Below are 14,062 nucleotides of genomic sequence, written 5' to 3' on the forward strand. Positions count from 1 at the left end.
GTGGCATACTCTTCCCATCCCTTCATCTGTGTGGTGAGTACCTGCTCATGATTCAGTTCTCAGCTCACATATTCCTCCCTCTAGGAAACTTCAACTGTATTCACTGTATGGAATGCCCCCAACTCTGGGAGTGCCCCCCCATGCCATGTGCTACCTCTATAAATGCACAGAGGACACCAGATTGCCGCTGCCTATCTTCCATTAGACTGGGAACTCCTCCAGAGAAAGACTCAGCAATGACCTGGCTCTTGCCTTGTCCTAGCAGCTCCTAACTGGCTTGGGGAATTAAGATGAGGAGTCAGAGGTTGCAAAGGATGGATCATGACCTGGACCGGATATTTGGGGCTCCAGGTCACCCACCAGTGGGACCAGTAAAGGGGTAGTTAGCATCCTGGGAGCTCCCCTGTGTTCTCCAAGTCCTTATACTAGCCACTTAGCCCCAACAGGGCTGGGACAATGGGCTGTCTTCAGCCCCTGAAAGGCAAAGACAAGATTAAACCAGCTCAGGTGACCTTGAGGGAGTGGCTGACCAGGAGCCCTTCCCCCAGTGAGGCAGCCAAGCAGAGCCAGGAGAAGCTTCTGGGGCCTGGGAGAATGGGAGGAAGGGAGAGAGTGAGAAGGGTGGGAAGATCCTGGTCTCTAGGACTCCCTACCCTTGAAGCTGCCCATGTTCTCCCCGAGGTCTTTCCCACTGTATATCTGTTTAGTCTCCCCAGGCCAGGACAACTCAGTCCCTCACTTTGTCACATGCTGAGTGTCTGCCTCAGGGATCCTGGAGCAGCGCAGTGCAGGGATATTGGGGGGTGCACACATGTTGTTCTACTGTGCCCAGCACTGCTCTGAGAACATACTTTCATTACTCCACCCACTGCATTCTGAAGGGGCACTGTCACATACTTGGGCACAGGAAGGCTGTAGTTTCCTCTTCAGCCCTAGGGACTCTCACTTGCCCTCCACATGCCTCGAAGCATTTTAGGGGGAGGAGAAGAGTTGCAGCTGCTCCCAGCATTACACCACCCTGGGGAGCACGTGGGTGAGTCTCAGTGCATACTGAGAGGCAACCCTCAAACCTCCTCCTGCCATTCATTGAACAAGCTGTGGTCAGGATTCTAACCAGGTTGCAAGGGCTCTCCTGGGTGTGTGGAATGAATAAATTGAACTAAAGCAGGAATGTATGGACCCCTCCCCAAACCTGTTATTAGTGAGAAGAAAAAGAAAAAGGTACATATAAACCCTGACTCAGAACCTTCTAATAAACTGCTTTCATTGTGCCCCAAGCTGCCTCCAGGCTTTGGAGATGGGCAGACACAGCTGTACACCAGTCCCCACTCAGCTATTTCCATCACCAAATGGGGATGATCATTCCTGAAACCACAAAGTTCAACTCCTAACAAGCACTTGTACCAAAGGTGAGAGAGTCATAGGCTCCTGTTTACTGGGTGGGCAGGGAGACAGGTGTACCTCTAGCCACAAAGCACATGGGCACACAGTGGCAGACCTTTCATTCTAGGCAAAGAACTCCCTGGAGTTATTCCCACCAAAATCAAACTAGCCAATGCTGATCATGGAATGTTCTGGCCTGGCCCCCTCACTAGCCCAACTTTAGCCAAGAGATGTCATCAAGTCTGCCTAAGCATGCCTCATTTATATCCATGCGGACCAAAACATCCCACAGAATCTCTTAAGTCCCTCCCTTGACCCCCACCTCAGCTGATTCCCAGCCCCTCAGGAGGGAACAGGGCAGAAATACCAGTATGGAGCTCAACATGGAGTTATTGCTTGGCTGTGAGACCCAGGGCAGGATGTATTCTGTTAGGCAACCTCAATTTCCCTCTCTGTACAGTGGGATGATTAAACCCTCAATCATTTCGGCAATACCAGGTCCCAGTGCAGAAGAAGGATCTGGATAATAGATGCTGGGATGGATTTGTGTCTCCTCCTGCTCCTTGAGTCCCCACCTAACCCTCCCCACTGTCTTATTACAGCTGGCTATATCTGAGCCCAAACATTAGAACAGTCAGAGCCACACTTGGTGGGGGTAGTAAGATCCCATCCTTCAACTTCAGAAACCTTCCCTACTCCTAAGCTCTCAGACAGAGGACAAAGTCAATACCCCTGACATATCAGGAAATAGTCTTTATTACAAAAAATCTGTATGTAAACAAATACCCAGGACACTGAACAGCTTCCCTCCAGAACACCCCCATCCCAGGTATAGAAAAAGGCAGAGTCCTCTCCCCATACACAGGCTACTCCACCAGCTGGGTCGGGCTGCCACTTGGGACACACATGAGCCTGCACATGCATCTCTGTGGGCCCAGCCCTCACTGGCCACTAGGAGCCACCTCCCTGGGCAGCACTGTATGTCCATGACCATGAAGTGGGGGATGTCTGGCTGGCAGCTCTGAGGGGCTCAGAGCACTGGCCCCCAAGCACTTAGGACAGTTGGCTGGGCCAGCCCACCAACCCACCCATCCGTCTGCCCACCACAGTGAGAGCTCCCGGGGCCTAGAGAACTGAAAGGTCATGGCAGGACTTGGATTTGGCGCGAAAGGCCATCTTGCGGCTGTTGCGTGCTACAATGCGGCCCAGGAAGCGCTTCGCTTTTTTGCCAAGGCTCTCTCGTCGCCGGGTACCCGCTTGCCTTCTCGCATTGGCCTCTTTGCTGTCCCTTCTCAGGCGTATCTGGCGCACGACACCCTCAAACAGAGCCTGGACGTTGTGGTGCAGCGCTGCTGATGTCTCAATGAACTTGCAGTCAAAGACCACGGCGCAGGCCCGGCCCTCTGGCAATAAACAAAGGATTCGCAAGAGATGAGCCCTTTCAAAACCTGGCCACTCCATGACTGCTACCATTCAGTAATCTCCAGGATCTTCCCCAGATACACAGAGACCCCAGCTCCTGTACTGTACTGTACTGAAGGAACCAGGCACTGCTGGGTCACCCAAGAGGCAGAGTGTACCTCTCAAAAAGGTAAATCTTCCACAAAAGGCGATTCATTTATTGAAATAATCTTAAGTCTGATATTTAAATAAAGTACTGGAGAAATCAACAGGAAAATGAGAACTACGTTAGACAGTTTGTATTTGATGTTACATCATGATGAATGACCCGATGGACTGGGGAAGGGGAAGCAAGGTCACCAAGTCACTGCTGGGTTCCTTTGAGGGGCTCAGTCCTGAAGGCCACAGAGGAAGGTGCTGAGTGGGAAGGGTCCGACCAAGGCCAAGCCTATTCCAAGATGGGCCCAGGCCTGGAATCTAGGATCTGACCTCCTGGCTTGGTTCCCTGCACTCTCTGCCACCCACTCACCCTCCATTGGCCAGGCCAGGACCCAAAAGGGCAGGAGAGGAGGGCCCTGAGGTACCCCAGCTGCCCTAGTGGATCTGGTTCTCTCCCAGCCCTCTCAGGCCTTTGGGAGCCCTGAGGGCGGGCTGCAGCTCTCCCTCTTCCCTCCCCTCCAAGTTTTCTTCCTGAACATTTTTAGGCCTTGATGATCCCCCAGGGACTTGAGCTGGTCCAAGACTGCCTGGACCACAGCCCAGTCAGGCTCTCCTCCCTTCCCAGCCCGATGCCTACTCACCATCCACGGAGACCTCACGTGAACGCACCAGATCGCTCTTGTTGCCCACAAGAATGATGGGCACGTCGTCTGTCTGCCGTGCACGCCGCAGCTGGACCCGCAGCTCTGAGGCCTTCTCGAAGCTGCCCTTGTCCGTCACTGAGTACACGATGACATATGCATCCCCCATGGCCATGCAGTGACCAGGCAGCCAGCAGCCCCCATCCTGGGAAACACAGACATTTGTACCGCAATCCTCACGCCCCAGCCATAAGCCTGTCACTCCCAGTAGGCCCCTCCCCCTGCCCATCCCAACCCTGGACCTCAACCTGCAACCTACCTGCTCCCAAATGTCATAGACCATGAGAGATACCTCTTCTCCGTCCACTACGATGGAGCGATCATATGTGTGCCCTAGGTAGGAGGCCATAGCCAGGTTACCCGCAGGCTGTCAAAAGTCCCCACTGCCAGGTTTCCTGTTCTGGCCACACCCTCCAACTCCCCAGAGCCCCCTGACCCTCCTCTCCACCTGCCGGTGGCTGCTATAGGGCAAATGAAGTACCAGGGCAGGGAAGTGGAGGATGGGGGCCATGGCTTGCCTGACCTCCACCTACATGCCCTGCTCCCCAGATAATAATATCCTGCCCTTTGCCCTTCTGCTGCCTGGGGCCCAGGCTGGCCCTAACCACAGTAATTATCAAAATAGTGACTATCACACTTTCCGGGGTCCTTGGCCTCTGAGGGCTCTTCTAGAAACTCCCTCTGATTGTGTTCCTGCCAGCTCTGGCAGGGAGTGATGTCCTGTCCCAATCCCAGAGTGGTCATATCTATGCCCTGGGCCTTCTACTCTTGGCATTTCTTCTCCTACCAAAGACTTCTCCCTTAATTTCCCCTTCTATGAAATGGGTAGAGGCGTGATTCTGAAAGTGCCTTTAGAATCCCATGACATCTGCCGCTTTTAGTCCAAGTCCCCACCCCCAGAGGCCCCAGTGCAAACCCTGGAATCACCCCACCCCTGAATAGCCCCATCCCCTCACCTGCAGCCTCTGCTTCAGGCCCGTCCTCTACACCAGCGAAGATGCGTGCCAGAGCGCTCTTGCCCACGCCAGGTGCCCCCAGCAGCAGCACCTTGTAAACGCTCTCGTCTGAGTCGCTACCCCCTGAGCTGAGCGAATCCGAGGAGCCCTCGGGCCAGTCCGGCCTTGGACCCTCTGTCCGGGTCCCGGCCGCGGCTGCTGCCAGGGCTGCCGGAGCCAGTGCTGCCTGCAGGTCGCGCTCGTCCACCGGCATGCTCCGGCGGTGCAGCGGGAGCGCCGGGCCCCAGGGTGTGCTGCCCCGACGGCGCTCGCGCTCCCGGCCCCCGCCGCCGCTCCCGCCCGCTCCACTGCAGCCACCGTTCAGAGTCATCACGTCCGAAGCCGTCTGGGGAACCAGGAACAGGATGGTAGTGTAAACTGCGAGGGAGCCGGGACCTGGGACAACTTGCCGGTCCAGAGTCAGGCAAGATGCTCGCCCCTAGCCCTGAGGGTCCTGGCGTCCTAAGCCGTGACCCATCTATCTGGCCCTTCTATCTGCAACACAGACGGTGCGGCCACTGTTCACCCCGCTTCACCTGGACACTCACCCACTCGCACACAGGCACGGTCGGGACTAGGATCCGGGGTCGGATACAACCCACTCGCAGACCCGGACTCTCGGATCCTCGGTGCTGCAGCAGCTGCTGCCTTCTTACCCCGCTCTGGGTCGCGGCTGGAGAGCCGCCTATTTAAGCTTCTGCCCGCCCCCGCTCCCGCCCCCGCTGCTGCGGAGGCTGACGTGTCCATCCCCCTCCCCTGGGAATCCCCCGCCCTCCTCCTAGGTTCTCACACCCCCGCCCCGTAGCTGTCTGGGGGTAGAGGGGTTGAAATTGGGGGGATCTGCCGACCACCAGTGATAAAAGAATTGGGGGGCCTAGGGGGAGATCTTGTGAACGCGGGAGTGTGGTGATGGGGAGGCGGGCATGGGGTGAACGAGACCATCCAAGAGCCGCAGCTCGCCTCTAGGGAACTATTAGATCTGGCCCTTTAAGAGTGAATTCGCTCTCCCCTCTCTCCCAGTCCAGCGAGTGGACCGGTTTGGGGCTGGAGAGAGATTCAGCCTTCTTTGTCCAGACACCTGCTGTCCACAGACCCACGTTGAGTTAGAATTTAGAGGTCCTAAATCATACCCTAAGTCCTTCCCTCTGCCATCCGTGTTCTGGAGTTGAAGATTCTCCCTAATGAGCCTACCCTTCAGGGTGAAAATTAGTGTCACACCAAGGGGGTGGGGGTGTTGCAGGTGGAGGTACATGCTTGAACCTGGAGAGGAAACTCTGGCCCAGAGAAGGGAAAGGATGAACTCAGCCTCCACCCAACCTCCCAACACTCACCAAGCAGCTGCCAGCAACTCTGCTAAAAATATCTGCTCCTGGCCCTGGCCCTGGTCATTCTGCTGGTGGACTGGAGGTTGCCCAGAGTTGGGGAAATCCAGGCCACCCAGTGTTCCTGCCAGCAGGAACTAGTCACTTCAATCTTCAAGGTCTGCCTCATTCCCAGTAGCCCAAGCTCTGGGAATGAGGCAGACCTTTAAGGCCTGCTGTTAGGGTGCATGCAGGGCCTCCAGGTTCAGACTCCCCCCCAGGAGAGGCATAAATGCAGAATGTGGTCAAGAAGTGGGGAGAGACTTATCCACCCCTGGTGCCACCACTGCTCAGAGCTCACCCCCTCAATCTTAGACCAAAAATGGGGGCCCAGAGCAAGGAGGAAAGGAATGGAATGGGGAAGCTTTAGTCCTTGGCTTCTACTCCTGGCTCTGCCTCCAGCCTACTGAGTCTGGCCTCTCTCCCAGCTTCAGGGTGCCCAGCTATAAATTGGGCATCATGACCTATTCCCCTCTTACTCAGCTCTGAAGGGTGGGAAGGCTAGGGGTAGATAGACTGTGAAATATCTTGTAACAGGGACCTCCTAGGGGCTCTGACGTTTGATTATGACAAGTGTAGTGGAGGTGGGAAGGCACCCATTCTGGGCTCAGGTGACATCACAGATGAATGGACCCTGGTGGGCTGTCATAGGTTGTCATGGAGACCTGGGCCAGGCTCTCTGGCTGCTGCATCCGTTTCCTTGGCAACACCTAAGGAAGCCTTGGATTGAGAAGGGCCTGGCTCAGTAAGGTTAGGGGGTTCATGCAGAGCCCTTTTGTTCTTGAAGTCCCCAAAGTAGGCAAGAGGTGGGCTGAGGGGTGTTCTGCCCATTTATGTACTCCCCATGGTCCTGGGGATCTTGGAGGCCTGGGCAGCTTCACACTGGCCCTGGCTTCCTGGATGAGGTCTAATGGGAAAAGAGTTACGGGTAGAGCCTTCTGTTAGAGGACAGAAATCTAAAGAGCCAACACAGCACTTCCCATCAGGAATCCTGCCCTCTTCCCCCACTGTGCCACTGGAAAGGGGCCCTGGGTGCCCGGCAGAGGGTGGGGATTGGGGGGTAACTGTGGTCCTTCCCAGCAGGTGGCCATGCAAGGAAACAGGGCTGAGTTTCCCTTTTGGTAATCTGAGCTCTTGACCTCAGTAGTGTTTCTTCATTGCCAAGGGAACTGCATCCACAAAGGGCCATTTAGGTCCCAGGCATTCTGGTGGCTGCCCCAACAGGCCAGAGACACTCACCACAAGTCTAGGTGTGGTCAGGGGCTCCAGGGACCCAACACCAGGACATGACCTTTAGACACCCCCACTCCCACCCTGTGGTCCTCCCAGCTCTCTGGGCTGAGCTTGGCTGCCCAGATGAAACAAACTGAGGTTGGATCCAGTCCAGGACAGCCTGGGCTTCAAATCCCAGCTCTGCCCCTTGCTAGCTGTTTCCCTTTTGTCCATTTATATTAGCTAAGCCTCAGTTTCCTCCTGTGTACAACAGGAATGATGTCTTCCAAGGGATTGTTAGGACATAAATATCATGAAATGCAGAGGCAAAGAAATTGGCTCACGTCCACCACATAGTAATATCTCAGTAAAACTTTTTTTCTTTTTATTATTATTTTTTGTTGTTGTTAAATCATAGCTGTGTACATTAATGCGACCATGGGGCACCATACACTGGTTTTATAAACCGTTTGACACATTTTCATCACACTGGTTAACATAATCTTCCTGGCATTTTCTTAGTTATTGTGTTAAGACATTTATATTCTACATTTCAGTAAAACTTTTATTGTCATCCTTGGTGGGATGGAGTAGCTTGAGTGAATCAGAGGCTTCTCCTGCTTCTGCAGATGGTGGTCTGCCCAGGAGTGGGACAGATACCTCTCCCCTATCCCCTATTCCGATCTCCCTATGGGATCCTGCACCCTTCCTCCTCTCTCCAGTAACAAAATGTTGCAAAGAGAACTTAGCTGAGCTTTGGTATCCCCACTCTACCTCACACCACAGCCCCCCCAAGTCCCATGGCCTCTGCTCTCTTCTAAGGCTCCATTCATTCATTGCACTGACTTGAAGTTAAGTACCTACTGTGTGCCAGGCCCTTGTGCTGGGGGCAGGATGATGAGCAAAAATAGACATAGCTGACCATGGTCATGTGTCAATCACATTTAGCTGATTTGTTGTTCCCATTTTGTTGACTTGGTAACCAAGGCCTTAGGGGTCACAGACCTGAAACAGCAGAGCCAGACATACCTGGTGGAGGATTTCAGGGACCTCCCTGTAACTCTGTGTCCTCAGACAGCAGGTAGGGTTCCAGAAGATTCCCTGGGTGCTGGCCAAGTATGCATATATGGCATCCCTGCAGGCAGTCAGGATCCAGGCACTGATGAGTCAAGACTAACAACAGGCTTGATATGTCAGCTGTGGCATGAGCAGTTTGGTGTCCCTTACCCACTGTGAGCTGGCTGCCAGGAGGGCCAGATGAATGACTCAGTGACACCTGCCTCCCTTCTGACCCCCTCCAGCATCTCCAGCTGAACACAGACACCAAGGCTACCTCAGACAGATGAGGACTGTCAGGGCAAAGGTCTACAAATGGTGAGGCCTATAGCTCAAGAAAGTTCCTCGGGGTCTGACTAGAGCACTCAGCTTCATCTGTGGAAATGGGGGATATGATATTTGGATGATCATCTGAGATAGGGCCAGAGCCATTTTAAATCTCCATAGAGCAGTCCCAAGTGATTGCCACGACCGTGCCCATGTCACAGATGAAGAAACTCTAAGCAACCTGGGTTGATGGCTTCATTTCTCTGACCTTGGAAAGCCAGATCTGGAGTCTCTTCTTAGTCATTAGTAGTAAATCCACTCCCCATTCCCTCCTAGAAGTAATCTGGAATAGCAATGGGAGCTGGGGGTTGGGGTGGGCATAGGAAGGCAACAGCACCTCCTGCCAGCTGGGCAGCACCTGCCCAGGTTTCTTCCTTACTCCCTAGCTAGAAGTCTTGAGAAGAAGGAATTGTTTCTTGGTATCTGTGGGGGATTCATTCCAGGATCCCCCATAGATCCCAAAATCTAGGAATGCACAAGCCCTAATATAGTGTAGCATTTGTATATAACCTACACACATCCTCCCACATACTTTAAAATCATCTCTAGATTACTTATAGTACCTAAAACAATGTAAATGCTATGTAAACTTTGCTGTTTACAGAATGACAAGAAAGCTTGTATATGTTCAGTACAGAAACAACCATTGTAGGCCTAATTATTTTATCCACTGTTTGTTGTATCCAAAGATGTAGAACCCCTGAATATGGAGGGCTGACAATATTCTAGAAGCCCATTTCCTCATCAATAGCAACTGCTACACAGGGCTAGATGGACAGCTGAACAACTAGATGGCAAATATAAAGCCTAGGCCTAATGCCCACTCTCAGGACAGGCTCAATGTTGTCAGCAGGCCCTCAGTAACAGACATGCCAAGTGCCCAGGCTCCCTGATGAAGAGTTTTCAAGTGTCTGCTTACAATCACATCTGATCTTCAGCAGGGATGAGGTGGGAGGTTGGGTGAGGGACCTTAATATTTGTCCTCAGAATGAAGAATGAAGCAGAGAATCTTCCCCAGAAAGGGCTCCTAATTGGCTGAGCCAAGGTCTAAACCCCATGGTCCATCCAGGTGACCAAGTGCACTCTGGACACAGGACAAGGGGTAGGGAGAGGCCCCCAACCTGAGCCCGCTACTTCATGGTGCTGAGCTTCCCTGTTACCCAATACCTGGGAGACATATGCCTTTGAGAGGGCTGATGGAGAGGCTGCCTCAGATTCCCTTCAACAGAAAAATCTGATGTCACTATCTTGATCAGGGGACTAGTCTGAGCATCACTAACAGCTGAATGAGGTGGCATCATAGACATACTGGTGGGTTTATAGGATATATACGGTACTTTTGGGCAGGATTTTCATCAAAAATCTCAAACCCAAGCTCATTTAAGCCTTCAGACCAACTCCTAGTTTACATGCAATGCAGCAAAGAAACAGATCAAACTATGAAGTTGGGACTTCTCCAGGACAACTTTCCTGAACTTTTTAAAAAAACTTGGTGTCAAGAAAGACAAAGATGGGGGAAAGGAGAGACCATTTTTAAAAAGATTAAAGAGAGATAACAATGAAATGCAATACATAAACCAAATTGGAACTTTAAAAAAGAACCCAAAAACTATGAATGATATTTTAGAGAAATTCATATACAAGGTTAGACAATTAAGTTTGTGAATTCATCCTATAAAAACTGCTCCATACATCATTACGGAGTATCGCTATGGTCAGCAGATGGCCAAGAGAAATACTTTGAAAGTGACCACAGTGATATTCAGCAATGAGGTATGGAGCACTTTTTCTAGGATGAGTTCGAGAAATTATCAGACCTTGTATGACAACAACTCTAATGGTCATTCCAGAAAAAGTTTCAAAAATTGCCTTGAAGAGTGGGTTAGGCGCTGGCATACAGAGCTTCCCAAAAGTAGTACCTCAAAGGTGACTGTAGTGATATTCAGCACTGAGGTATGTAGCACTTTTTCTAGGATGAGTTGGCAAACTTAACTGTCTGATCTCATATGACTGGCTATTACGTGGTGTTGAGAAATTACTCACTTTCTGACCAGATAAAAGAACTATGGTTACGTAGACTTGCTCTTATATAGATGGAGGATGTAATCAAGGGTCATGTCACTCAATTATATATATATGTATGTGTGTGTGTGTGCGTATATATATATATATATATATATATTTTTTTTTTTTTTTTTTTTTTAAAACAAGGTATCACTCTGTTGCCAGACTAGAGTGCAGTGGTGCCATCATAGTTCACTGTAGCCTTCAACTCTTGGGCTGGGCTCAAACCATCCTCCTACCTCAGCCTCCTAAGTGGCTGGAATCACATATATGAACCACTGTGACCAGCTGACTTTTATTTCTTACAGAGATGGGTCTTGCCAGGTTTCCCAGGCTGGTTTTGTGAACTCCTAGCTTCAAGTAATCCTCTTGCCTTGGCCTCCCCAAAGGATTACAGGCGTAAACCACTGTGCCCAGCCCTCTCAAATATGATATATTTATATACACACAACATAAATAAGACTAGTGTTGCTATGTGTCAAAAGCTGGTCAAGCTAGTGGTGGTGGTAGGTCTACAGGTATATAGGAGCACACACCTGTAATCCTAGCTATGAGGGAGGTTGATATGGGAAAATCACTTGAGTCTAAGAGTTCCAGATCAGCCTGGGCAATAAAGTGAGATTTCATCTCTATAAAAAATAAAAATTTAGTCGGGCGTTGTGGCAGGTGCCTGTAGTCCCAGCTGCTCAGGAGGCTGAGGCAGGAGAATCGCCTAAGCCCAGGAGTTGGAGGTTGCTGTGAGCTGTAATGCCATGGTACTCTACCAAAGACGATAAAGTGAGACTCTGTCTCTACAAAGAAAAAAATAAATAAATAAAAATAAAAATTAGCCAGCTAGGGTCCCAGCTACTCGAAAAGCTGAGGCAGGAAGATAGCATGAACCGAGGAGTTTGAGGTACAATGAGCTATAACTATGCCACTGAACTCTAGCCTAGGTGACAGAGCAAGACCCTATCTCTAAAAAAAAAAAAAAAAAAAAAACAACTTTAAAAATACAGATATATTAATACACTACTCTTTCAATTTTTACTTTACTTTGATTAGGGAAAGTTGCTAGTATACCACCTTGCACAGGCACTCACTGCCACCACCCCCATCCCAAACTCCAAGTGATTCCACCAACATGAAAGACACTGAGGCATGCTGGGAAATGAATATAAATTAAAAGTTTATTACAAAATGTTAGTTTCTCATTGTCAGTGATTCAAGAGAACACAGCCATGAGCCAGGACACCGTTGTGCAAGCTGGGGGCCAAAAGCCAGACTCAGGAGCGGGCTGACAGGCACTGATTCACAACCTCCAGAAGGTGGGTATTCTCCAGAGCAGCTGCCACCCGCTCCTTATCTGCAAGCTGCTTGTTCACTGGGTGGAAATAAGAGAATGGGAAAGGCAGGGTCAAAACCAGGCTCTGTGGGGAGGTTATGGTGGAGGGAGGGTAATGGGTGGGGCCACACCTACAGTGCATCTTAGAATGGGTACAGGTGAAACTTACTAAATGCAGAATACAAATGCCTATGTACAGTGACTAAGAAAATGCCATGAAGGCTACGTTGAACAGTTTGATGAGAATATTGCAGATTGTATATGAAACCAGCACATTGTACCCCTTGATTGCACTAATGTGCACAGCTATGATTTAACAATAAAAATAAATAAATTAAACAACAACAAAAAAAGACCCCAGGCTCTGGCCAGGATGCTAGCCAGCTAGCCAGCCTCACCTCTAAGCCTTGTCACCTCCTTCTCAGGATCCCAAAGCTTGATCAGGCTACCCCAACCATCTGAGCCCACACCTATCCTGCTTTCTTGGAATCCCTCCCTCAGCTGCTCATGCCTGCCTCCTGTACTGCTGAATCCCAACACACTCTGTGTACTTGGTTCAGTGGGGGTGGGGTGGGGATGGAGGTGGGGGTGGGGAGTGCAGGAAGGGAGGACATTGTAAGCACAGGAGACTCAATTCAGCTTTGGTCTAGGATATCACCTTCACTAAGGAGTCTCTGGCAATTTCTCTCACTCAGTCTCCCATCCCCACTCATGCCCCATAGACCAATGTGGCAAGGGGGAAACTGCAAACAGCTTCCTGCCCCAGGCCAACACCCTCACCATCAGCCCAACCTTACCTGCATGTTCCGAGGCATGGGTACCTGGTGTAATGTGCACATCCATCTGGGAGGGAGAAACCAGAGCATGGCACCCACCCACTTGCCCACTCTTTTGCCCTCTCCCCCAGACCCTCAGGTACCACCTCCAGCTGATCTTTTCTCCTAACCATGCCTTTGGACTGTGGCCCTTCCATGATGCTCCAAACCCACCCACAGTCACTTCAACTCTACCCAAATAACTGGCCAATTACTACTGACTTAAAGGCCTGCCTATTCCCCATCGCTGGTCAAACCCATCTATAACTCCCCACCCTGCCATGCTCACTACTTTTCTATATTTTCCACTTCAGGTCTTTATCCTTGTTGTCACATCAACTTGTAACTCTTTCTCCCAGTTTCATCTCTGCTAGTTCCAGGCTGCACTCTGACATTCTCTCCATGTCCATGCTCTTTCTGTCCCCCTCCTCAGGAGCAGACTTTCATGGTTGTCCCACCCCAGGACTCAGCTTCAACTGACCTTGAAACGCTGGGGAAGGGAGCGAAGAAGTTTGACTTTGATGGACAGACCAATAAGAGTGGCCATGCTGCAATGTGGAATGGTGGGCGTGAAGGCCACAGCCACTGTGCTCTCGGGGTCGCTAACCTGGTTGTAGGAGGGAGATGTCAGGGGTCACAGCCACTCCCAGCCCAGAGTCCATCTTACGTTTATTACTTTGGACCAGTCATCAAATCTCTATGGGCCTGAGTTTCATCATTTATAAAATAGGCACAAAGATACCCCAAGGTGCCCTTAAGCTGACAGAACGCCTGCTCCTGGTGTTCAGTTGAACCTTTCTGACTCTCTCTCCCCTTAGACGCCAGGAATGACTCACCTGAACCCGGACTTGCTCTACTACGTTCAATTCCTCTAGTGTCAGTGGATGCTCCGGGTCATTGATGGAGCGAATAAGATGTGGCAAGTGAAGGAAAAGGCACGCCTCTGCCCACTCAGAACCCTCTGCCAGGAATGCCCGGCCCGAATACTGCTCCACCAGCTGTTGGACATCGCTTCTCCCACTTAACTCGAGACCCCACAAACCCGCCCGCGCCCAGCAGCAGTGGATATCGAAGATCTCACGTGCGTCGATGCTGTCGGGAACCTGCTCGTCCTCCTCGCCTGCCGTCACGGGCCGCTCCCCAGAACGCTCATAGATGAGCGGGTTGGCGTTCTCTAGGAGGCCGCCCCCAGCCCCACCGCCGCCCACCATCGCCGGACCGCAGCCTACAGTAGTCGACTCGCACTTCCGCTCCCACCAGAGCA

The 14,062-nt window shown here is 51.3% G+C and overlaps 2 protein-coding genes across 3 annotated transcripts; both read right to left on the bottom strand.

The window, feature by feature from the left end:
* Positions 1-2,121: 2,121 nt before the first annotated feature.
* RRAD (RRAD, Ras related glycolysis inhibitor and calcium channel regulator) lies at positions 2,122-6,014 on the bottom strand. Of its 2 annotated transcripts, XM_053603599.1 has the most exons (5): positions 5,188-6,014; positions 4,601-4,985; positions 3,904-3,977; positions 3,585-3,789; positions 2,122-2,786 (listed from the first exon to the last, which is right to left on the bottom strand). In XM_053603599.1, the coding sequence occupies exons 2-5, from the start codon at positions 4,968-4,970 to the stop codon at positions 2,509-2,511; spliced, it is 927 nt and encodes a 308-aa protein (XP_053459574.1). In that variant the 5' UTR covers positions 4,971-4,985; positions 5,188-6,014; the 3' UTR covers positions 2,122-2,508. The 2 variants fall into 2 exon arrangements, with proteins under 2 accessions (XP_053459574.1, XP_053459576.1); XM_053603601.1 differs by lacking the exon at positions 5,188-6,014 and having other exon boundaries at positions 4,601-5,181.
* A 5,796-nt stretch (positions 6,015-11,810) lies between these two features.
* Positions 11,811-14,049, bottom strand: CIAO2B (cytosolic iron-sulfur assembly component 2B). Its single transcript, XM_053603690.1, has 5 exons — positions 13,866-14,049; positions 13,635-13,712; positions 13,280-13,405; positions 12,781-12,826; positions 11,811-12,022 (listed from the first exon to the last, which is right to left on the bottom strand). Exons 1-5 carry the CDS (start codon positions 14,007-14,009, stop codon positions 11,925-11,927), a joined length of 492 nt encoding a protein of 163 aa, XP_053459665.1. The 5' UTR covers positions 14,010-14,049; the 3' UTR covers positions 11,811-11,924.
* Between the last annotated feature and the right edge of the window lie 13 nt (positions 14,050-14,062).

This window comes from Nycticebus coucang, chromosome 2 (assembly GCF_027406575.1).
Source record: "Nycticebus coucang isolate mNycCou1 chromosome 2, mNycCou1.pri, whole genome shotgun sequence".
Lineage (NCBI taxonomy): Eukaryota > Metazoa > Chordata > Mammalia > Primates > Lorisidae > Nycticebus > Nycticebus coucang.

What these genes read in the sequence shown, in the direction of transcription:
- RRAD (XM_053603599.1), bottom strand. Translation starts at nt 4,970, where the DNA reads ATGACTCTGAACGGTGGCTGCAGTGGAGCGGGCGGGAGCGGCGGCGGG. An exon ending in GCCTGAAGCAGAGGCTGCAG is followed by an intron (nt 3,978 to 4,600) that starts GTGAGGGGATGG and finishes CCTCCTACCTAG; the next exon opens with GGCACACATATGATCGCTCC. An exon ending in ACGTGAGGTCTCCGTGGATG is followed by an intron (nt 2,787 to 3,584) that starts GTGAGTAGGCAT and finishes GTTTATTGCCAG; the next exon opens with AGGGCCGGGCCTGCGCCGTG.
- CIAO2B (XM_053603690.1), bottom strand. Translation starts at nt 14,009, where the DNA reads ATGGTGGGCGGCGGTGGGGCTGGGGGCGGCCTCCTAGAGAACGCCAAC. An exon ending in TAGAGCAAGTCCGGGTTCAG is followed by an intron (nt 13,406 to 13,634) that starts GTGAGTCATTCC and finishes TCCTACAACCAG; the next exon opens with GTTAGCGACCCCGAGAGCAC. An exon ending in CCATGCCTCGGAACATGCAG is followed by an intron (nt 12,023 to 12,780) that starts GTAAGGTTGGGC and finishes ATTTCCACCCAG; the next exon opens with TGAACAAGCAGCTTGCAGAT.